The 22,723-nt window shown below is 55.3% G+C and overlaps 1 protein-coding gene across 1 annotated transcript in view; it reads left to right on the top strand.

The window, feature by feature from the left end:
• The first annotated feature begins 10,013 nt into the window (after nt 1-10,013).
• Nucleotides 10,014-22,723, top strand: part of HCN4 (hyperpolarization activated cyclic nucleotide gated potassium channel 4) — a 41,758-nt gene continuing 29,048 nt past the window's right edge. Inside the window, exon 1 of the mRNA XM_052646972.1 lies at nt 10,014-10,801. Within this exon, the coding sequence (XP_052502932.1) occupies nt 10,014-10,801 (788 nt within the window). The remainder of the gene's footprint in view (nt 10,802-22,723) is intronic.

Below are 22,723 nucleotides of genomic sequence, written 5' to 3'. Positions count from 1 at the left end.
CCCTTCTGAACATGACTCCAGAAGGGTGTTGAGACAAGGGGCCATCAGAACAGATTTCAGAGTTAGCACAGCAAGACAGGACAGTGACTGCTCGTCTAGAACTGTATGACCCACATCGGTCGGTGAGAGCCTGACCAAGAGCTGCAATGACCACCACAGCCTTGGAATCGTTAGAGCTATCCTGTGCTCTCCCTGAGCAGAAAATCATGTCCTGCTCATCATTAATCTCCTGCAGTGCTGGAGACCTGGGTTCAATTCCTGGTTCAGGAAGATCCCCTAGAGAAGAAAATGGCAACCCACTTCAGTATTCTTGCCTGAGAAATCTCAGGGACAGAGGAGCCTAATTGTCTGCAGTCCATGGAGTCCCAATTGTTGGACATGACTTAGCGATTGAACCACCACCACACGGAGCGGCAGAGAGATGAGGTCCTGAAATGCCCATGGGCTGGAGGAATGCTTCCCAGTAGGTCCAGTTGGAGTACAGGGACCTCTTTTTCACTGAAAACAAAAGTTCTGACTTTGAAACCTCAAAATATATCTGACATGGGAGCAGCTGCCATGGAGAACACAGCCAGTGGTAGGCGAGGATAAGAGACTGGGTCAGACATAACTGCCTGAAAACCCTGGCTCTTCCTCTATCCGTGGGAGGGTGGACAACTCAGTCATCCTCTCCAGCCTCAATTTAATCATCTGTAAAATGGGGATAATTCACCTTACCTGGCAGGGATCTAGCAAGGATTACACAAGCTAATCCATGCTAAGTATTTGGCGCAGCGCCTGGCACTCTTTAAATGTTAGTTATCATGACTATGAATTCAGTTATGCTTTAAAACACATTTCTGTTTTACTCATCACACTAGCACCCACACACAGGAGAAATGGTTGTTCATATCCATGGAAGGCACATTTCTTATTCAGTCAGCAGGCTGTGCCTGGGGAGGCCATGGAGCTTCAGGGACCCCTTGCACTAACTCGAAGTCTCGCAGGGCCCCTCGGTCAGTCCACATTATCCCCGTCTCACCCTGCGAGCTGATTCTCCCCAAGGCAGGCGTAGTAAGGAAACTGCAACCCAGAAACTTGCACCTGGAAGGACGAACAGGGACGCTCGGAAGAGTTGGTGGAAATCGGCCTCGCTCACCTCCCTCTCGCGCTCTTCCTGTGGCAGCTTCAGCCTGTTGGCGGCTCCACAGACGCCTGGGCCTGGCTGGGCCTGTGTGTTTGCAGTGTTGCTGCTGTCACCGCCAACTGCGCCGTCGGCTGTGGGAGTGTGGGCCTGGGCTCCAGGAACTGTTGTCCCAACTCTGACTGTGGCTCCAGACTTAGTCACTTCCGTCTCAGTCCCGGCCTAGTCCCTGTCACAGTTCCTGTGTCAGACCCTGTCACAACATCTGTCACGGTGTCACAGCCTTTGACACAGTCTCCATCACAGTCCTGTCATAGCCTCTACCACAGCGTCTGTCATAGTTCCTGTCAGCCTCACAGCCTCCGTCATAGTTTCCGTTACAGTGTCTATCACAGCCCCGGCGCAATCTCTATCACAGCCTCTGTCATAGCTCCTGTCACAGTCCCTTGTCAGAGCCTGTTACTGCCTCTGTCACAGCCTCTGACACAGCTCATTACAATTCCTGTCCAACTTCTGCCACAGCCTCTGTGACAGCCCTTGCACAGCCCATCAAAATCCCTGTCACAAGGTCTCTATCACAGCTCCTGGCACAGTCTCTGCCACAGCCCCTGTCATAGCCCCGCCACAGGCTCTATTACAGCCTCTGTCATTGATTCTGTCACAGCCCCATCAGTCTCTGTCACAGCTTCTGTCATAGCCCCTGTCACAGTCCCTGTCATAATCTCTATTACAGCTTGTGTCATAGTCTCTGTCACAGCCTCTGTCATTGTCTCAATAAATATTACACCTTGTGTCATAGTCCCTGTCATAGTCTCTATTACACCTTGTGTCATAGCCTCTGTCACAGCCCCCATCATAGTGTCTATTACAGCTTGTGTCACAGTCCCTGTCATAATCTCTATTACACCTTGTGTCATAGTCTCTGTCACAGCCTCTGTCACTGTCTCTATTACAGCTTGTGTCATAGCCTCTGTCACAGCCCTGTCATTGTCTATATTACACTTTATGTCATAGCCTCTGTCACAGCCTCTGTCATTGTCTCTATTACACCTTGTGTCATAGTCCCTGTCACAGCCTCTGTCATTGTCTCAATAAATATTACACCTTGTGTCATAGTCTCTGTCTCAGCCCCCGTCATAGTCTCTATTACACCTTGTGTCATAGCCTCTGTCACAGCCTTTTGTCGTTGTCTATATTACACTTTATGTCATAGCCTCTGTCACAGCCTCTGTCATTGTCTCTGTTACACCTTGTGTCATAGCCTCTGTCACAGCCCCCATCATAGTGTCTATTACAGCTTCTGTCATAGCCCCTGTCACAGCCCTGTCATAATCTCTATTACACCTTGTGTCATAGCCTCTGTCACAGCCTTTTGTCATTGTCTATATTACACTTTATGTCATAGCCTCTGTCACAGCCTCTGTCATTGTCTATGTTACACTTTATGTCATAGCCTCTGTCACAGCCTCTGTCATTGTCTCTGTTACACCTTGTGTCATAGCCTCTGTCACAGCCCCCGTCAGTCTCTGTCACAGCCGCTGTCATAGTGTCGATTACAGTCTCTGTCACAACCCCAGTCACAGCCGCTGTCATAGTCTCTGTCACAGTCTTTTCACAGTGTCTATGATAGCTCCCATCAGTCTCTGTCGCAGTCTCCATCACCCTCTCCCTGACTCTGACTCTGCTCTAGACCCTGCAGGGTAGTCTGTGGGGCACAGCTTTCATTACACAGTGGAACTGTCTCTCCCTGGAAGGCGTCCAGCAGAAGGCTCATGTAATAGCAGGTTATCCTGATGTGCAGGGTTTGTGGGAGGGAGGCTGGGCCGTGGGGCTCATACAAAAGATGTGCTTTGCAGGGAGCTAGAGAGCAGATCTCCCCACCAGCCTCCTGGCCCTGGCTCCTGCACCCAGGGGTGGGGGGTGGGGGTCCATGTCTCTGTCTCTGGGAGGATGACTAAATGGTTTTGTGGTTTTCCTTCAGTCTCTGCAATCCCACTGTGAGCTTCCAAAAGCAAAGACTGTCTGATTCTTTTCTCATTCCCTCACTGCAGAGCTGAGCACACGGCTGGGCTCCCAGGGCACAACTTGAAGGTCACGCCCAAAGTCCTGGCTTGTCTTGAATTGGTTCCAGTCGCCTCTGTTTGCCTCCAGAATGAACCCACCGTGCTGCTCACTGCTCCCCAATGCCAGGGCTGAGGTCACCCGCTGCCTGGTGCGCCCACCACTCTGCCTCCACTCTTCCAAACCACACACGCCTTCTTCAGAGACCAATTCAAACATGACCGTCTGCCCTGTTCCCCTCCTCTATGCCCTTCCGCCTCCTTCCTCTGCTCTCCAGCCACTTGTCCACATCACATGACCCCCGTCCCTGGCTTCCAGATGAGAGTTTCTGTATCTGTCTTATTCCTTCCACAGTGGAGGTGCCTGGAGCTCAGGGGCTGGACCTTACAGCATCATATAGGAGGTTCTCTACATTGGGCTAGATAAATAAACCGGTGGGTGACCGAACTAATGAAAGGAGTGACATGAAATCGGGAGAAGAACATGCAGAGGCATGGGGAGGGGACAGAGGGCATGTCAGGGAGGATGGCACGAGCAGAGCTTGGGAGTGGGGAGCCCAGTGCTTGTGGAGGGCGATAAGCCCACTCCCTGGGCCACCTCATGTTCCCGGGTGAGCGCTACCTTCCCAGATCTCCTCACTACCCCTTCCATCTTGCCCCATTTGCCCATACTCTTCCCCCTCTCCCAGGCCATCCTGTCTCTTCCTTCCCTCCCTGACACGTCCTGCCCAGGCTGCTGAAACCACCGCCAGGGCCCCTGTCTAAACTCACTTCAGCCCTGATAGATTGTGAATTCCAGACATGGGGCAGAGGAATCTCTAGTACTTACTTCTTGGCAGCTCGGCTCAGCTGGCACCTCGGGGGCCTCCTCCCACCCCAAGTGCCTCACTCTCCAGCCAGGCTCTGAGTCCAGGTGGCCCAGACGCCCTGGAGCCCCAGCAGGACACAGAGACACAGTCCAGGCCTGGCTGAGCTGTCAGCACGTCTTTCTTCTGCCTCCCTGGGAGGAGAGGGGCCTGGTGTCCCGGCCAGGGCTCTGGCAGAGTACTGGGGGAACAGCTGGGAGTGAAGGATAAGGAGCTGGGGCTGGCCTGCAGATGAAAGGCCTCTGGGCTCAGCTGGGCACCGGGCACTCCCAGGTGGGGTCCTGCACAGAGGCGGGGGTGGAGAAGAGGACAATAGAATAGTTCACACTCCCAGATCCTACAGAAACCAGGCAGAGCTCAGAAGAAAGCAGTTGGCAAGGCCAATAGGAAGTTGAACTTGGCAGGGGGCTATCTTTCACTAGTGCCTTAATATCATTGGGAAAGGGTGGGCATGGGGCTCCTGGGGGAGGTTGTTGGGAAGAGGGGATTGGAAGGACTCAATACCCTTTTTCTATGGGGACAGCAGACTTTCTCCTAATACAAGCTTAGGATAACAGGTTAGTGACCCCTTAAACTAGATCTTTACTCTAGCCCTGCCTTGTTTACCCCACTGAGAGAGGCCTCACCCCTACCAAGCTGCTCCACTTACTATTTCCCCCTTTCTTAGGGGAAATACACCAGTAGAAAATCCTACTAGAAAACTTGGCTTACTTTCCACCTCCTCCAGGAAGCCTACCTGGACCATACATGCTCAGGAGCACCATTGCTCTGAGCTTCTGAACCACTTACTCTGATCCTTGATTGCAAACCTCTGGGTGGGATAGCCTTTCTCTGCTTCAACCAGACTAGGAACTGCCCAAGCTAGGGAATCTTTCTGCCTTCTTGGCCTCCATCCATGTTGTGGCTGTGGTCAGGGGTGGACACCCAAGGGCTTGGTCAAGACTGAGTGATTGACTTTTTCTCTCCATACATGTACAACCAATTGGCCAGCTCCCTGTGTGTCCTACCCTGCCTTCCCATTTCTTCATCAGGAAGCCTGAAGATAAAAAACCTGAAGGAATACAATGGGTTCTTAGGGGCCTAGTCCCCAGATCAGGACTCTCAGTAGGAAGTGGATACATCTCTGATCCAGCCCACAGTGCAGACCTGCTTCAGAGGAGAGCAGAAGGTGCGTGGGCAGAATGGTATCTATGATAAACAGAAAGATGAAGTTGTACATGTATTGGGGGCATGGTCTCGAGCACAGGCTCAAGGGTGTGACCTCTGAGTCAGTTCCCTCTGATCCCATTTAAAAAAGTGCCTACCCCAGAGAGAAGAAAGCCTGCCTTCTGGACACCAGGCCAGGACATATCAAGGATGGAGAATTCAGAAAAAGCAATCTGTATAGCAAGACATCCCTTTCATCCAAATAGCAATTTTTAAGATGACCTAAATTGAATTCCTAAGGCCAAGTGTCTCCCCCTCTTTTGACTAACACAGGTTTCATTCAACATTCCATCACTCAGTGTTTATTAAGAACAGACCACACTTGAGAAGCCATGCCCACTGCATTTGTTTTCTCATGTTGTTTTCAAAATAATTTAGGAGAGTCACATCTTTTTTTTTTTTTTCCTTTTTGGCCATGCCACGCAGCATGCAGGATCGTAATTCCCTGACCAGAGACTGAACCTGAGCCCCCTGCCATGGAAGTGCAGAGTCTTAACCACTGAACCACCAGGGATCCAGGAAGTACATATCATTAAACCCATCTTACACACAAGGAAGACTGAGGAATACATGGGCAGTAAATGACAGTATTTCATTCTACAGCTTCTGTTTTCTGGTCTCACGCTCGATTGTTTATAGCAGGGGCTTCCAGGCTTTTGGAATCCACAGACGAATAACATTTCAAAAATTATTCTGGGGAACAAACACAAAATCCTATGCCAACTTTTTATTTAGCCAGGGACGTGAGAAATACCCTCTCCCAGCACTATGATTTCATAAAGGGGCATTTTAACACAGAAGATGCAACAAGGATATAACAGTAGGATAAAGACAGCTTTCTAAGAAAGGACGTTGGCGACCTTACCCTAAAAATCCTACATTGTTCTCTCTTTTTCTGGTTAAATTTCAAGCAGAACTGGCCAAAACCTTGGCATTACACAGTGTGGGAGCCACTGCCCTATCCCAGAGCTGCCCCTTTAAGCAAGAGCAATGCCCTCAGACCGTGAGCAAATAAACTTCCGGAATTTTCCATTCCCCTCTGCCCATGCAGATTGCCACTATTGTGGCACTGATCTGAGACTGGTATGTAATAGTCAGCTACATCCCCACCGTATCACCAGCAGGTCTTCTGATATTCAGCATTCCTTCCAGGGAAGGAAGTCTGTTCTCCCCAGCCCATGCTCTCTTGGACCCAGATCTTTTCTGGGTTTGCATTCCGGGAATACCCAGGCCCCCTTGCAGCCTGGCAGGGTACACATCTGTCTCCCAGAGGTACTCAGTTCTCCACTGCAGTGGAGAGTCACAGATCTCCTCCTTATCTCAGTCCAGAGGTAGGGCCTTCCCCTTGCTGGGGTCCCCAGATCTTGTGTATTGTGTTACCAGATCAGTGCAGAGCAGATGTCAGGCTTTCTAGGCAGTGCTGGAAAGTTCCATCATATTCTTGCTGTGGGATGTTTAGCAAGTCACTTAAGTCTCTGGGCTTTAGTTTTCTGGGTTGCAAATGGGAGTACGAATGTTAGGCTGAGCTTTGTGAAGCTGGAAAGTTTTGACCATATTTGGCCCACAAAAATTTCACGTGGTTTAATAAATGAAGTGTAAGCTGTAAAGTGCTGGTCTCTCACCAAATCTGACACCTCCTCCAGGAAGTGCTCCCTAGCTACCTCCAAGCCTCAGTGAAGTACCCCTCCTCAAATCTCATTGGTCAAGGCATGATTTAGCACACACTTCTTTTTTGTCTTGCGTTTTCTCCTCTTTCTTGAACATGAATGTAGATTCTCCACGACATGGAGCCCATCAAGGGCAAGACCTGGGTCTCCCCCTCCTAATTCCCTCAGATTGCTGGCATGCCACACCTATCCTCTATTACAGTTTTCACAGAGAGGAGACTAGGCTTCACAAGGGGTTTCCATGAACTTGCTGTAATAAACAGTCATTTCTTCACCCAAGGGTGGTCCTAGACGGTCCTGAATGGGTGGTATTAATTAAATTGAGGGGAGGGGAGGTGCTAGATAGGGGGGAATTAAGGGACCCTGACTCCTGGCCACCCTGTGACGCCAGTGTGCCAGGAAGCAGAACCCTGGTTGAATCCACCATTTACTACACAGAGCCCCTTCAGTGACATTAACTAACTTCCAGGGTCCCTCACTCATGTGTTGAGTTGACATTATGGATCTGCTCTTTGCCCCCTCCACCACCACCACTCTGAATTGGTGCTGAGTTCCCCGAGATGAGTCTGACCTGTCCTCCCCCTACGAAGCTCAGTCCTGAAAGGGACACGGACTGCATTGCGTAATCAATAGTCAGGCTGATGGGAGCTCCTGGGCCATGGGACCCCAAAGCAGGGACATGGCCAAGATTTGGGTGGTCAGGAAGGGGCTTCCTAGATGAGCAGATGTCCCTGCCATGGATCACTGGGGAGCTGGTTTGGGTTGACTTCCTAAAGCTGGGGTAGGGCAGCCTAACTCCCGGGTGACACAGATACCCAAAGAAGTGAGTTAAATGGCGCACCAGGGCAGGCAGGGCTCACCACTGGATAAAAACACTCCTCCTCAAGGAGACCCAAGGACATTCAGGGATTAGGCCTCCCAGCATCTGTGCAGAGAACTGTCAGCTCAGAACCGCTCAAAAGTAGAAATGCCAGCAAGCAGTGATGTCATCACCCTAGTCATTCCCTCTCCCCCAGGGAGGTCCTGTAGTCCAGTGGGTAGAGAGCAGAAAAGCTTCTGCCAGATTGCAGAAAATTTCTGCTCTGAATGGGGTGTGAGAGATGGTCACAAGTGGGCTAAGAATGAGAATTAAAAATTCTTTGAAGAAAAACTTGATGTTATTCTTTAGAGAGGTGGCAGGGCTGGGGGACCTTTTTGTCTTCCCCCTGTCAGTGCTGAAAATCCACTTCAGCATTAACACGAACTCCAGCCTTCCCCTGCCAACCCCTTCCCATCTCATCTCTGAGCTAATCTGGCGCGTTGGCCCTGACAGGGTCTAAGTAACCCCTGGGCCATCTCGGCAGCCCCCCACCCCGGGGGAGGGTCTGGCCAGCCCGGCTTGTGAGGATGGGGGTCAGGGTGTCAGGCTCTCTTAGAGTGCTGGAGAGGAGTACCGCTGTGTCTCTGGCAGAGCTGGTGGGATTTGTCCATAAGCCCGGAGACTGCACGGAGAGAGATAAGCACGGAGAGAGTGCACAGCTGGATCGCCGGTGGGCCTGGGGGTGGGGGTGGGGAGCGGACTCAAAGGGAGTGGGGGCTGTGCAGCTGCTCAGGGGTAGGGGGCCTGGGTGGAGCAGGAACTCCCCTAGCGTTGAGGTGCCACAGTTTGCAGGAGAACCCAGGGAGAAGGAGGTCCACAGCTAGTCCCGGAATGCCAGGTCGCCCAGGAGAGCCCGCTTGCTGGCACCCGGCTGCAGCCAGCTAGTCTCGGAAACCCGCATCGGAAGCACCCCGGAGTGCGTGATCCGACCCCGCATCCGTGACTGCTGCAGGCGCATTTCCTCGAAGTCTTACCTCGAAGGGCTTGGGTCGCACCCGCGCGCCCTGTGCCTCCTGGAGTTTCCCCCACGCCCTCCTGGCCGGGTCGCCGCGAGGCTCCGCAGGGGAAAGACCAGCGGGGGATTCTCCCCCGCCCGTGTCACAGGAAAACCCTGGGAGCAGCCCCGACGCAGTGCATTTCCCGGAAACCCCCTCTCCAGGCGCGCTGCGGGAAGGCCCGGGACTCCGCAAACAGACGGCCCGCCTCCCGGGAGGAGGGTCGGAGACCCAGCTGAAAAGCATAACCGCGGGGGAGAGGCGAGCCCGGAGCTCAGAGAAGGAGAGATCGGGAAACCCCGCCCCACCCCCCTATCTTGGGGTGGGGAATTAGCAACCCAAGCCCGAGCCCTGGGTTTGGGCGCGCTCCCAGCCTTAGGCCAAGGAAAGACACTCGAGGGTTGAGGATTAAGGTCGTCTCTCACCTCAGCACCTAAGGTCCGGCAAGGGTCCACCCTGCTCCCCCCGCCGGGCCCGCCTCCGCCCCCCTCCCGGCCCCTGGCCCGCGCGCCACTGCCCCTTTAAGAAGCCCAGGTAGGCAGGCCGGGCTGCGGGAGCCGCTCCTATGGCAACCCGCGAGCTGCGGCGGCTTCATGAATATTCCGGGGCGCGGGAGCCGAGGGCTGCCGGAGGGCGCTCCGGGGGAGGCGGCCGCTGATGTAAGCCCGGCGGGCCGCTGGGCTCCGCGCGGCTGCAGCGGGAGCCCCGGGACGTGCTGGCCGGGCTCGGCCAGAGGAAGCCGGGCGAGCTCGCGAGCAGCTGGCCACAAAGCCCGGGCGGCTGAACAGACAGACAGCCCGCCTGCCCGCGGGACACACGCCCCAGAGGAGCGCTGGCCGTGCGCTCTGCGCTCCGGAGCGGTTTTCCGAGCGCCGCGGCTGCAGCTCCGTTTCAACCCGCGCCCATTGTTCCCCGCGGGGGCGGGGCGCCTCGAGCCCGGCCGCGCGCCGCGCCCCTGACCGCGGGAGTGAGGGAGGGAGGGAGGGAGAGCGGGGTCCCCGCGCCCAGCCGGACCCAGGAGGAGGCGCAGCGCGGAGAGCCCCGGGACCCGAAGCCGGACTAGGAGCCTCCCCGCCGCTCACAGCCTGCCTAGCATGGGCGCCTGAGGCGGCTGGCGCCGGCGGCGAAGGACGCGTCCCTGCGGGCGGACTGACCGGCGGGAGGAGCTGGAGCCGGTCCGCGGCGCCGCACCCGCGCCCCTGCCCCTGGCCCGGTTCGCGCCCCGGCCCCTGGAGCCATGGACAAGCTGCCGCCGTCCATGCGCAAGCGACTCTACAGCCTTCCGCAGCAGGTGGGGGCCAAGGCGTGGATCATGGACGAGGAAGAGGACGCCGAGGAGGAGGGGGCTGGGGGCCGCCAGGACCCCAGCCGCAGGAGCATCCGGCTGCGGCCGCTGCCTTCGCCTTCACCCTCGGCTGCCGCGGGCAGCACGGAGCCCCGGGGCGCGGCCCACGGGGCGGCAGACGGCGAGGGGTCAGCCCGCGGCGCGGGCAAGTCCAGCACCAACGGCGACTGCAGGCGCTTCCGCGGGAGCCTGGCATCGCTCGGCAGCCGGGGCGGCGGCGGCGCGGGAGTGGGGGGCGGCAGCAGTCACGGGCACCTGCATGACTCCGCGGAGGAGCGGCGGCTCATCGCCGAGGGCGACGCGTCCCCCGGTGAGGACAGGACGCCCCCGGGCCTGGCGGCCGAACCCGAGGGCTCCGGCGCCTCGGCGCAACCTGCAGCCTCGCCGCCGCCGCCGCCCCAGCAGCCGCCGCAGCCGGTCCCCGCCTCCTGCGAGCAGCCCTCGGTGGACACCGCGATCAAAGTGGAGGGAGGCGCGTCCGCTGGAGACCAGATCCTCCCTGAGGCCGAGGTGCGCCTGGGCCAGGCCGGCTTCATGCAGCGCCAGTTCGGGGCCATGCTCCAGCCCGGGGTCAACAAATTCTCCCTGAGAATGTTCGGCAGTCAGAAGGCGGTAGAACGCGAACAGGAGAGGGTTAAGTCGGCCGGGTTTTGGATTATCCACCCCTACAGCGACTTCAGGTAAGGGGGCCCGGCGACGGTCCTGTGGGTTCTCTGAGCGGTCTCAGGCATGCTTCCTGTCTTCTCGGCCCTGCCTCTCAGCCAGAGTTAACTTTCCTTCCTCGCGCTGGGAGCTTGGGGCACCTCGAGGCTCCAAGAGACACCCCCAGACCTCCTCTTGCACCGCGCTGAGAACTTTCCTCTGTGCTCCAGCCTCCCAACCTCATCCTCTCCGGGTCTCGGCCGCATTAGAGCAAGCTGAAAAGGTGTTCTGAGCCTGGCCTAGCCCTGCCCGCAGCCACGATGAGGCTCTGCCGCCTTAAGCCCCACATCCCGCCTCCCTCTTCTGGGCTGCAGAGTCGGGGTGGACATCCCCAAGTCTGCTCCAGGTCTTTCAGCCTGCAGAGGAGGGCCCGGAAGAGAGAGACTGACCTTTTGGCAGCTGGGCCAGCTCCTTGGGCCCTGACCCCAGGCATTATCATCTGCCTTCTGGTGTCCTGGGAAGCTGCAACTGGGGAGGAGCTCCAGGGAGACTGAGGTCACTGGGGCCTCAGGTCCAGGGTAAAAGCCTTCTGCACCTACCTTAGCCCTGGGCCCAGCCCCTCATGCCAAGTAGTGGGCCAGGAACAGGCACCCTGGGCAGCTGGCATCCAGATGAGCAGGGCAGCATGACCTTGCTTGTCGTGGTCAGTGAAGATGCCTGGTGTCCTGACTGACGAGCAGTTGCCCTGTGCCCCATTCTCACCCCAGTGGTCCAAGCTCCAGCATCTGCTAGGTCTTTCATGGGTCAGCTATGGTTCCCTAAACGGTGTGACTACCAGTCAGGGAGAGGAACCCCGCCCCCTCCTCATCACCAGAGTAGATGCCGCTGAGGAGCAGATACCACTCTGGGCCTGTGGGGGTACTGTGCAAAAAGAGAGATTGACGATTTTCTCTGAAGTTAGAATCAGCGACGCCCCTACACTCATCAAGATCTTGGGGCCTCCCTGGGCTTTCCTGATACACAGCATTGAAATGAGGGTCTGGAAAACATTCACTCTTTTGAGGTGGGTTTAATTCATTCTCTCTCTCTCTCTCTCTCTCTCTCTCTCTCTCTCTCTCTCTCTCTCTCTCTCTCTCTCTCGGGGCCCTGCCCCCTATTTAACTCTCTTCCCTGCCTTCGCTGCTTGCCTGCCAATATAAATGAACATTTTGCCAACGCAGAGCCCTCTTTGCAAACTCCAGGGAAGCTAGGTTTGTAATGAGAGCAAAGCCGTTTTCCATCCAATGAGAGAGATTTCTTGTGCTAGGAATGACCAGTCAGGCAACACTCAACGGCTTAAAATAGGTGGTGAATGGAGGGCCCCTGCCTTTTCCTATTTTGAGGGATCACTCTACCTAACCCTAATATCCAAGATTCCTGTTCCCAGAGGGCATGGGCATTCAGAGGACAGACTAAACAAACAGCTACAGTCCTCAATGAGCTGATGTGTGAGCTGATGGGAGACCCTCCCATGAGGAACTGTGGATGCTTCCCTATACCAGTTTCTTAAAGTGTGGCCTCCCCTCAGGTCAATACTGGAACCTGAGGATCCCAGCCTGAGCTAGGGGAGGCATGGGAAGGCGCTGTTATCTCCTGCATTCCCGCCCCCCGCCCCCCCCCCCCCCCCGGGGTGGGGGCGTGTCCTGGGCTCCTCCTGTCTCTGAACTCCCTGGTGGTGCTGGCAGGTAGGCCCTGTCATTATCAACCTTCCTTTCCTCGCTTGGCTCCCTGCTGGCTTTGTTGTCTGAAAGCCTCTGTTCAGAGTTCTCACCACCAACCTCATTGCCTGGGATGGGAGACTGCTAGGGACCAACCCCAGGTATGCCTAGCTTCTGCTGACAACAGGCATTAATGGAGCACCTTCTGGGAGCTGGCTTTTACCCTCCCAGTTGCCCCTTACCCGGGATGCTGAAGGGTTGGGGCCAGGCTGACTGCATCTATGCAACCTCCCCTGCCTTCCTGATTGAACTCTGCCTATCTTGGCATGTCTGTCTGCAGTCCTCTTGCTGCAGAATCTCCTACTAACCGCATGCCACCTGGGACATGGTGGAGAAGAGGGTGGTAGGGATAGGGAGGTGTGGCTGCAATGGGATCGTTAAATGGGCAACCGAAAAAGGGTCAGACTGGGCTTTGAATTTGGGTTTGTGCAACAAGCAACAGGAATTGGTAGCAGCAAGTATACACCTTCTGTGTGCAGCCTGATGCTAGGTGTGGTGCAAGAGAAGAAATCGAAGAAAAACTATCTGTGTGTGTGTGTGGAAGGGTTGTGATCATGCCTCTAGAACAAAGCAGCTGGTCTCATCTTCACAAGGTCAAAGAGGCAAGGACTATGGCCAAGTCTTCCAGGCTGAGAACACCCACCAGCTCAACCCAGCTTCACCACCCTGCCCCACCCGCCCCAGTCAACCCAGCACCCTAAGCCTCAGTGCCTTGAGTTTCAGTCACTGGCCTTGGGCCTCTATGTGGAGCCAATCCAGCTCAGGCTTCACAAGAGCTTCTGCGAGCATTGTTCAGGCCTGTTGAGGATTTGTTCATCATTTTGACGGGCAGGAAGCATTGATCCAACAGAATTAGTTTAATAAAGAATCTCCAGCAAACCATGATAGATTGAGTTTGTGGTTTGGCGTTCAGGGCTTGCCGTCACAGACTGCGTCCGGCATCTCCTCTTCCTGGAGGAGAAAAGGTGGATGCCTTTTCCTGGGGCTGGACTTGGCTACGCTCTGAAGGGCCCACATAACTTGGGCCCTGTAGATAACAGGCTTTTCTTGGTTGCCTCTGCTTCTCCACACCGCCCGCTACATGCACACACACCGTGTCCTGGCTATCCCCATGCTTGTCTCCCTTCCTCTCCCTTCTGCTCCACATTTGCCTTTTGAACCCATATTTAGGGTTTGGTGAGGGAAGAGACCAGAACATGCAGCCCCTCAGAACTTTGCTCCCCAGGCTCCTGCCCAAGGCGGGTTGGGCCCTTGGGTCCTTGGTGGGTCCTTCCTTCCACATGAACCATGTCTTGGAAGCTTAGCTTGGTGGTGGGAACCTGGAACAAATAAAAAATAGTATCTGTGTGATCTTGTTTTCCCAAGAGGAGAGAAAAGGAGTGGGGAGACCGCTCGCCCCCCCAGTGAAGATGTACCTGGTTTTGCTCCCGGAAATTAGGCTTTCACGTGTCCGTCTCAGGGGGTTGTCCTGAGTATGTGACCTCTAGGTGTCTGAGCAGATGTCTTGGGGCTGTGCGTGTGGCCTTGGGGGCTGGAGGGAAGTCCCTACGTAGGACGTCAGTTCTAGGGCTACTCCTATGCCCCAAACTCCAGCTTGGCTCTGAGAGTGGAGACAGGCAGAAACTTGACTCTTCTCATCCCCCTGCCCATTCCGTCTCCTCGCCTAAGCTTTCTGAAACTGTGAAGAAAGGAAGGAAACAGCAGGCCCTGGAGGGTCCTTGGGGGCAGAAACAGCTGGGTCCAAAATCACATAAACTGGGCCAATGGCTGGTAGGCCCCTGGGCTGGCCTAAAACTGACTTTCTGTGCTGCTCCATGGCCCAGGCACTGCCGCTGCCCACCTCATGTCAATTCCTAGCCCTGTCTGCTAGGGGCACCTGCTTGGTATATGAGCCGTCCCTGTGCCTCAGTTTTCCCATCCAGAAAAATGGGAATCCTGTTGCCTATGGCCAAGCCAGACACCAGTTGTCCAGCTGTGGTCACCCGGTGGAGGTAAGGTGAACTGTGAGAGAACAGAAATGCGAAGGTGAGCCCCGCCACCCTGGCCTCACTGCTCCCTTCCCTTAGTTCTGAGCAGACCAGATGGGCCTCTGTCCTTGGTTCAGGCCAGTGGTTCTGGATCTGCATCAGAGAACTGAGAACCTGCTGGAAACTATAGAGTCTCTATCCAGAAAGACACACGTATCCAGACACAATATGAACACTCTCAATTTCTGGGTCTGTGGACCCCTCCTAAGTTGAAAACCATCTAGGTTGTGAACCCTACTCTGGACCAGCCCCAAAGAGAGTCTTGGCCTGGGAGGGGCAGGGGCTGGCTTCCCAGAGCCTTCTCTGGGGCCCTCTGTAACCTGAGGCTTCCCGTTGCCTGCAGGATGCAAATAAAAACGGGCTACGAGATGCTTTAGGAAGAAAGGTGCCTGCTGGGGGATGAGTGATTTGTCTGCCTCCTCAGTGCCCTGCCTGTCTCTCTCCCTTTCAACCATGGGAAGGGTTGTTCAGGTCAGTGGTGAGGAGAAAGCAGGCAAAAGCAGGATGCCGGGCGTGGGGCTTTCTGGGGCCTTCCTGGGGGGTCTTGTCCAGGACCGTGCTTCTGCTATCAGTGTGGAAAGCCAGGAAAGACACTGCAGGCTGCTGTGGTGCTAGGGGAGGGGGAAGGGCGTTGGTGCAGAGGGGAATTCCAAGGTGAGCTGCTTGGGCGGTGCTGTCAGCGGGCCCAGTGGGCAGCAGGATTCTCCAGTGACCAGGACGTGCTCAACCTGCTAAGACTCGGGCAGGTGGAGGACGCGCTGCAAAGGCCAGCATCCAGCGCAGGGCTGAGGTGCTCCCGGGATGTCGGGTGCACCGAAACCCAATGGGGCCAAGGGGCCAGGACCCTCTGGGTTCTCCCCATTGCAAGGCTTCAATTCCGTGTCTGGCTGCTGCAAGATGAGGCTGGGGGCCTTTCTCCTGCCCGGCCCCGCCCCGTTAGTTCCCTTAGCTACTGTGAGCACCAGGCTTTGGGGCAGTCAAGTGGGCTGTCTCACACAGTGCTGGGCCCCCTGCCTTCCATGTGCCCTCCTCTCCCAGTCTGAGGGCACTGGGGTCTTCTGGGATGCCCCCTCAGCCCAGTGTGGCCACCCTCATCCATCTCCCCCTCCTTGCCCATCACATGGTATTTGCGTAGAGCTCTGTGTTGGTTACAGTGCAGTGGTTCTCATGCCGTCCTGTCATCCTACTCACCAAGGGTCTGTTAAAATGCAAATTCTGACTCTTTAGGTCTGGGATGGGTCTGAGCTTCTGCATCCTGATAAGTGCGCAGGTGAACCGAGGCTGCTGGTACCCAGCCTAGAACCATGCTGAGAGAACTGAGGTTCAGAGCATGTGTTCCATGCATAACCTGGGCTCCCTGACTGAGTTTCTTGAGACCAGAGACTCTCTCCTCCTCTTGGCTTCTAGGACACCCAGCAGAGTGAGTTCTGTGAACTGAGTTGAGCGGCCCGCAGCCACAGAGGTCGGCACAGGCTTGGGGATGTCAGATCCACGGCCTCCCTCCCTTCCTGCATCACTGCCTGGACACTGCCGGCCCCGGATGCTGGCTGTTGGGATGAGCAGGAGGAGGCCAGGTGGCCTGAGGGCCCTCATTAATCCATCCCATCCCACTGTTTTCACAGCTTCTTGCCCCTTCAAAGGGCCGGAGGGGTGGCCGGCTGGAGAAGGGGCAGGGAGTATGGTGACTGCTGTGTTGTAATGAGATTTCTGGGAAGGAACAGATGTTGTCAGTGAGGGAGTCCAGAGGTGCCAGGCAGGCGAGCTGGTGTGAGGGGTAGCTGATGGTGGCTGGCTGGGAGGAGGACAGACACAGTCAGTGAGAGCAGTGGTCTTGGCACCTTCGGAGTGGGGGTCTCAAGCTTAATGCCCCTTCCTCCACCGCAGACCATGCCTAGCGGCCCCACTGGGCTGGACTTGCCTGTCACTTCTCACTGCCCCTGCCCAGCCTGGTAAGCATCCATCTACATCTCGATGACGAGGCTGACAAGTGTCATCGCAGCCTGACTGGCCCTTGTGCCTGTCACAACACTGGCCACCATGGGGGAATTCACCCAGAGCAGAAGGTCTGGCCCCAGTCCCCCAGGGGACTTGTCATGTAACTGAGGAGGCAGCCGGCTCCAGCACACATACCTCTTGGCTCAAGGCTCTCACGAAGCTGCTGCTGCCAGCTGCTAATTAATAGAGGGCTACTGAGGCCGGCCAGGCGGTCCTGCTTGGGCCCAGGGGATGTTGAAGAATCCACATTTCCCAGCCAGAGCGGGCCACAGGAAGGCCAGGGGCACTGCCTTGGCTTCAGAGAGGATGTTCTCTGCCAGCCAGGCTTTACCAAGAAAGCATTGCCAGGGCCCTGGAAATCTGTGGTCCTGGAGCCTAGGCGGCCACTCAGAGACACTCTGTCTCATCATCAGTTACCCAGAGCTGGGGCGAGAGTCTGCCCAGTGAGGTAGTGAGTTCCCTGTCACTGAGACTGCTCAAAGTGAGACAGCAGTACTTACACCAGAGGTTGCTAAGCAGCATCCTGTGGACCAAATACACTACCCAGATGTGTTCTGTTTGGCCAGCACAGTGTGTCATAACAAGTCTGAAACAATGTTTAAAACGGAAGGACGTCAGACAAAAATTTGGCTTCCCAGCTTCTCTTGAAAAATTGGAAACTGGTAATGCCGGCCCCACGTTCCCACCCCACGTCAGGGAACTGGAGCTCAGCAGAGGCCTTAAACTGGTTTTTGGTCCCCAGCTACCCACAGTCCCCTCCTGTCCTGTGGTCTCTAGCCTGCACCCAGCCGTATCACTTGTGCACGCTTAGCTACCTGACCCCATAGGCTTCTGAGTTTATGATTCTGGACTCAAACCAATAGAGATCGGAGCCAGGTGGACTCACAGACCAATAACCACCACTTATGAACCACAACCATGTGCCAGACTGTGCTAGGAGCTGCATTTCTCATGTTTCACTTATTCTTCATAGTGGCCCAAAAAATAGGTTCTATTGTCCACAGTTTACAGATATGGGAACTGAGGCTCTGATGGGCGGGGGAAAGGATTTGCTTGAACTCACACAGCTATGAAGTACCAGAATTTTTAATAGAATTTGAACCTGTTCTCTAGGACTCAAAACTTGTACTTGTCCCTTTTCTCTCTTCCTTCTTTTCTTTGTGCGTGTGTGTGTGTGTGTGTGTGTGTGAGTTAGCTTTTAAAAGCCAAATTACAAAAGTAGTTCAAGAAAACATTCTCCTAAGAATGAACACATTGCAGATAATACTGAACACACATTATCTGTGTGGAGGAGCTCAGCTGGCATGGGAAATTGAACAGGCCTCAGAGTACCAGATCTGGACAGGGCTTAGCAAGCTCTTGGCCTAAAGCCTTTATTTTATAGGTAGGGAGCAGAGGATCAGAGAAGGAAAGTTACTGGCCCAAGGTCAGAGAGTAAGTCCAAGTTAGAGATGAAACCATAACCCAAGAAGGGTTTTGACTCAGAGGTCTTAGGGCTCCACAGCCCACCCCACCCCCAGCCAGAGAGGGGTCCAGGGAAGACTTCTGAATGGTCTCATCACTGGAACTCCTTTTTGTCTCCCCAGCCTCATGCCTGAATTTTGGACTGTTGCGTACGTTCAGGATCCTTCTTAATTTAAGCTCATCAGTGAGAAGGGAGCCTTTCCATACCTGAGAATGTAGCATCTGGAGGCTGAGCAATGCCTATCCTAATCCCCTACCCTGGGGCTGCTGCCTCTGGGGGTCTGGACTGGGACACTTGCCCATCTGCTCCCCCTGCACAGCCTGACATGGAGACCTTTGGGATTTTGGAACTACATCTGGATGCCACTGATGTGTTTGGGGTTCAAAGGGGGAAGGGAACAAGTAGGCAGTGGTGTCTGTGTTTCCTCCACCAGAGAAACATATGGTCATGGGGTCTGTGAAGAAGTGGAGTCAGTCTGTGGTTTAAGGCTCAGTGTGCGACCAGGATCAGGGTTCAGCCTGGGACCAAAATAAGGCCTTTGTCTGAAGTGAGGAACTGGAGTACTTGAACAGAGCCTTGGAGCCAACCTCAGTGCCTCCCTGAGACACTGGGGCTGGGGACAGGGTGGTCAGGTTGCCCATTCCATCCTCTGCCCTGCCACCCCCACCCCCAAAACCATCCCTTCTTTTAAGCCCCCAGAGCTCCTACACCTCTTAGCATCTGAGCCAGCTGCCTGTGGTCTGCTCAGGGAGGTAAAGTACGAATTATGAATACTCAAAGGTTCTACTGCTGCCGAAGCCAGAGCCACCAAACCTCACACGTGCCCACTCCTGCCATGCTCTGGTCTCTCATTGTCTGGGACTGTGTCTATCTTCCCAGCCAGGCAGCCAGCTAGTGGCTCCTGCAGAGTAGTGCTCAGGCTGGGCAGAGAGATGTGCTGGCTTGGTAGAGGCACTCCCTACTTCCCACTGCGTCCCCACCTTTGGGCTCCCACAAATTGCCAAGCAAGCGGTGGGACCTCCAGGTCTGCTCTCGGCAGCTGCGGGGGCCTGATAATTGGCTGATGATGATTTTGTGTCTGTCTAAGCATTTACCTGTGTGGGTGGATATGTTATGTCTGCACAAACGAGGCTTTCAGAAATTAATACATAACACAGGACTGGCTAATACCTTGTCTTCTGGGCTTGGAAAGGGGTGAGTGAAGGCAGGTTGTGCCCACTGGGAGACCAGATGCTCCAGTCCAAGACTGTTTTCACCCATCATGGAGAATGGGGATCTCTACCCATCTGGCAAATAGGAGGATAGTATTTCAGCTCCTCTTAAGGTCCCCTGGTCGGGTTTGCGGGAGAGCAGACAAGAGATAGACCAATTTGGACTGATGGTCAGGGAAGGCTTCCTGGAGGAAGCAGAGCTGAGCTGGATCTGAAGGAGAGAGAGACCCATTTTGCACACTTTTCTTGGAGGCAAGTGCCTGGGAGCTTGAGCCACCTGACTGGGTATTGTCAGACAAGGGGGTCAGATTATTCCAAACCTGCCCTTTTGGACCTGCACTCCTGAAGCTTAGCCCTTGAGGACTCTGACCCCATGGCCCCAGGTCTTGCCCCCCGATGCTGCCTGAGTATGTGTGTGTACATTTGCAGGTGAGTTTGTCTGTGTCTCTCTCTGGCCTCTGACCCTGGGTCCTTGCAGCCCAGGCCAGCTCTTCCAGGCCTCTGCCCCAGCTGTACAGCCTCTGAGAAGACTGCCTTCTTCTGCCATCCTAGACCCGGAAGGCAGATGTTACCACTGTAATAATGTCACTGAGTGTGTGGCCTGGAGCCCAGAAGTAATTACCCCGCGGTTCCCCATCACAGGCTAGAGCAGCCCCTGTCAATAATTAACCTGAGTCCCCGGCCACTTGACGCCAAAGCCAGCCATGGGCTTCTCCTACCTACGATTTGTCAGAGGAGACTGGGGGATATCCCCTTCCCCACGGACAGGAAAGACCCTCCCCCTCAAGCCCACAAGGCTCCTAAATGCCACTGGCAGCTTTTTGAAGAAACATGGTCCAGGAAGGGGGCCTCTGCAGCTGTGGCCTGTCCTCATATAACATCAGGGCCAGCCCAGCCCAGAACCCTGGGCCTGTCATCCCAAGCTTCCCCAGCTTGTAACTGTCCACCCTCCCACGCTGGGTTTGCCTTCCTGACCCTCATCCTGTTCTGCCGGGTGACCTCAGCAAAGTCCTTTCCTCTCTCAGGGTCCAGCGTCTGAGGCTGAGAAGGGAGCAGAGCTAATTGGCCAAATAGGTATTGAACCCGTAATCCTGACCCCATTAGTGCAAATTGAGCCGGCAAAGCAGGGACCGCACCGCTGACAAGTAGAGCTGATGAGAATCTCCTGCCCTGTTTCCTGAGACTCTGAGAGGCCCATCCAGGCGTGATCTTGGATTTACATGGCCCCTGTGCTCCCAGAGTGTGTGTGGGGTTCCTCTTTCGGTGGCGTCTCCACCAGCCCCTATCCTGGGGATCAGGGCTAGGGCTCCCTAGCACATTGTTTGGTTATGCTGTGTCTACTTTCGTCCACCCCCCGGCGATTAGATCACAGCCCCTGTTGGGGTGGAGATCAGGCTTTTCTCTGGGCAAAGGCCCCCACCCACCCCTTCCTCCCAGTCACCTCTTCTCTGGGGCCAGGGCTGCTGTCCCCTCCTGGAACCTCCAACATGGTCTCAGTTCAGATGGGGGGATCCACAGAGACCAGGTCACATGAACAGCTAAGGCTGGAAGAGTCCTGCAGGGCAGAGCAGTAGGACCATTGGCTTTGGAACTGGCAAGGGAAGGAAATGCGACAATGTCCATCCTGTCCCAGAGGCTCTGGGGAGTCATCCTCCTGCCGTGTTGCTCCAGGGCTTCTGTGGACAGAACCGAGGGAGCCAGCTGGAGGAAGAAGCCAGATGAGACCAGGCTGTGTCCCATGTAGCTGGGTGGGCTGAGCCACGCCCTTACCACCTTGGCCTTGCTCTCCTTATCTGAAAACGGAGCTGGAGAGGGGTTGGGTTTTAGCATGACCCCCAATCTGAAACTGGTGGTTGTAGAGTCACCTGGGAGCTCTCTGCAATTATGGATGCCTGGGTCTCCGTGCATGAGGCTCAGGCAGGTAGAAGTTTGGGAAGCACCCAAGTGAGCTGGGCACCCCGAGTGCCCTTTCTGCGCTAACCGTCTGCCTGTCTCCAGCTGCAGTGTGTTCACCATAGCCCTCCAATGCTTCCCAGAGCCTGGTAGAGAGATACCTCCAAGCCATTCATGACGTTCTCTTCCCCAGGGAGTCATTCCCTTTCCTTCCTCAGGGCAGGAGCAAAGAGAATCATAAAACTCTGGGCTTGTTGGGACCCCAGGGAACATGGCCCTTGCTCTATGTCCTTGTCAAACTGTGTTTTCCTGGAGGGAAGGCAGAGTCCCATCCAACTCATGTCCTCAGAGCCCAGGCACTCCCGGGGGAACCCCATCCTAACAAGAAGAGGGGCCCGTAGGGAGAGTCAACGTTTAGCCACAGCCCTCCCCGCATCCCCACCGGTGTCCTGTTCACCCTGTCCATCGCCTGCTTGGCCTCAGGAAGTTTCCCTCTGAGTGCATCCCGTCTCCTCCTCGATGAGGTGTGCCTTCCTGCAGGAGCTGGTGAGCCCTCCTACCTGATCTCCCCTGAGCTTGTGCTCACGTGTGACTCCGCAGCAATATTCTATTTTTACTTCATTCTTCTAAGTGGAAAGAGCTGTGCTTGAGCCTTTTTTGTTTCTTGTAAGCCAGCTGAAGAATTTCTCCATTGCTGGCCCCCTCTACAATTTCCCCCAAATGGTCTGAGTGAAGCTCAGAGAGGTTGGACCACTAGCCTGAAGGAACATCCTGGCAGTTCAGGGTCATTGTAGAGTAGGTGACCCCTGCTGTATAGTTTGGGGTGCGTGTGTGTGTGTGTGTGCACACACGTGCATGCTTTAATGCTACTGTGTCTCCGATGAGTGCACAGATTCAGAGTCTCCAGTACAGGACTGAGGCCTTCAGAGAAGCAACGGGTTATTGTCTTGGGTGTTCCTCCTGGCCAGGGCTGGGCTTGGCTGTGCCGTTGAGAAGGTGCAATAGCAATCCTTTCCCCGAGGAACTCTTTCCTCTGCACCTTCATGGCTCCCCATGTCCCCAGAAGAGTCCTGACTGCTCAGTCTGACATTCAGTATGCCCCCATCCTTTCTTTCTTTGGGTCAGGATTGGGTTGAGGGAGGGAATGTCATGGTTTTCTGAGATGGGCACTCTTCTCTCAGCAAGCTTTCCCCCTGGCCAGCTGCCCTTGGCTAGCCTCTGCACTGCAGAGATCCATGGAATCAGTATGTCTTTAGAGAGTGTCTGGCTCCATCCTCTCATTGTACCAATGCGGACACTGAGGCAGGGATCGTGGGCACACAGCAAGTAAGAGACTGAGGTGGGTAGAACCCAAGACTCTTGGCCCCTGGTCTAGCTTCCTTCTGCTGGATACCACACACCTCCTTCTTGCAACCACAAGACCAGCCTTCCTGACCAGTAGGCACTCTCAGGCCCTGTCCTTTTTGGGGTTTTTGTGCCCAACAAGCCATGCTGCTCCCCCCTAGACTGAGGGCTTCTCGAAGTGGGACTGAAACCGCTAGGTGGCATTTTGGGGGGCCCCGAGGAGCTCCAGTCCTTTATGTCTCAGCTCAGAAAGAATTCAGCAAGAGGC

This window comes from Budorcas taxicolor, chromosome 10, assembly GCF_023091745.1.
Source record: "Budorcas taxicolor isolate Tak-1 chromosome 10, Takin1.1, whole genome shotgun sequence".
NCBI lineage: Eukaryota > Metazoa > Chordata > Mammalia > Artiodactyla > Bovidae > Budorcas > Budorcas taxicolor.
Note: the sequence above shows the minus strand (reverse complement) of the source record. Positions and strands in the feature narration are given on the sequence as shown.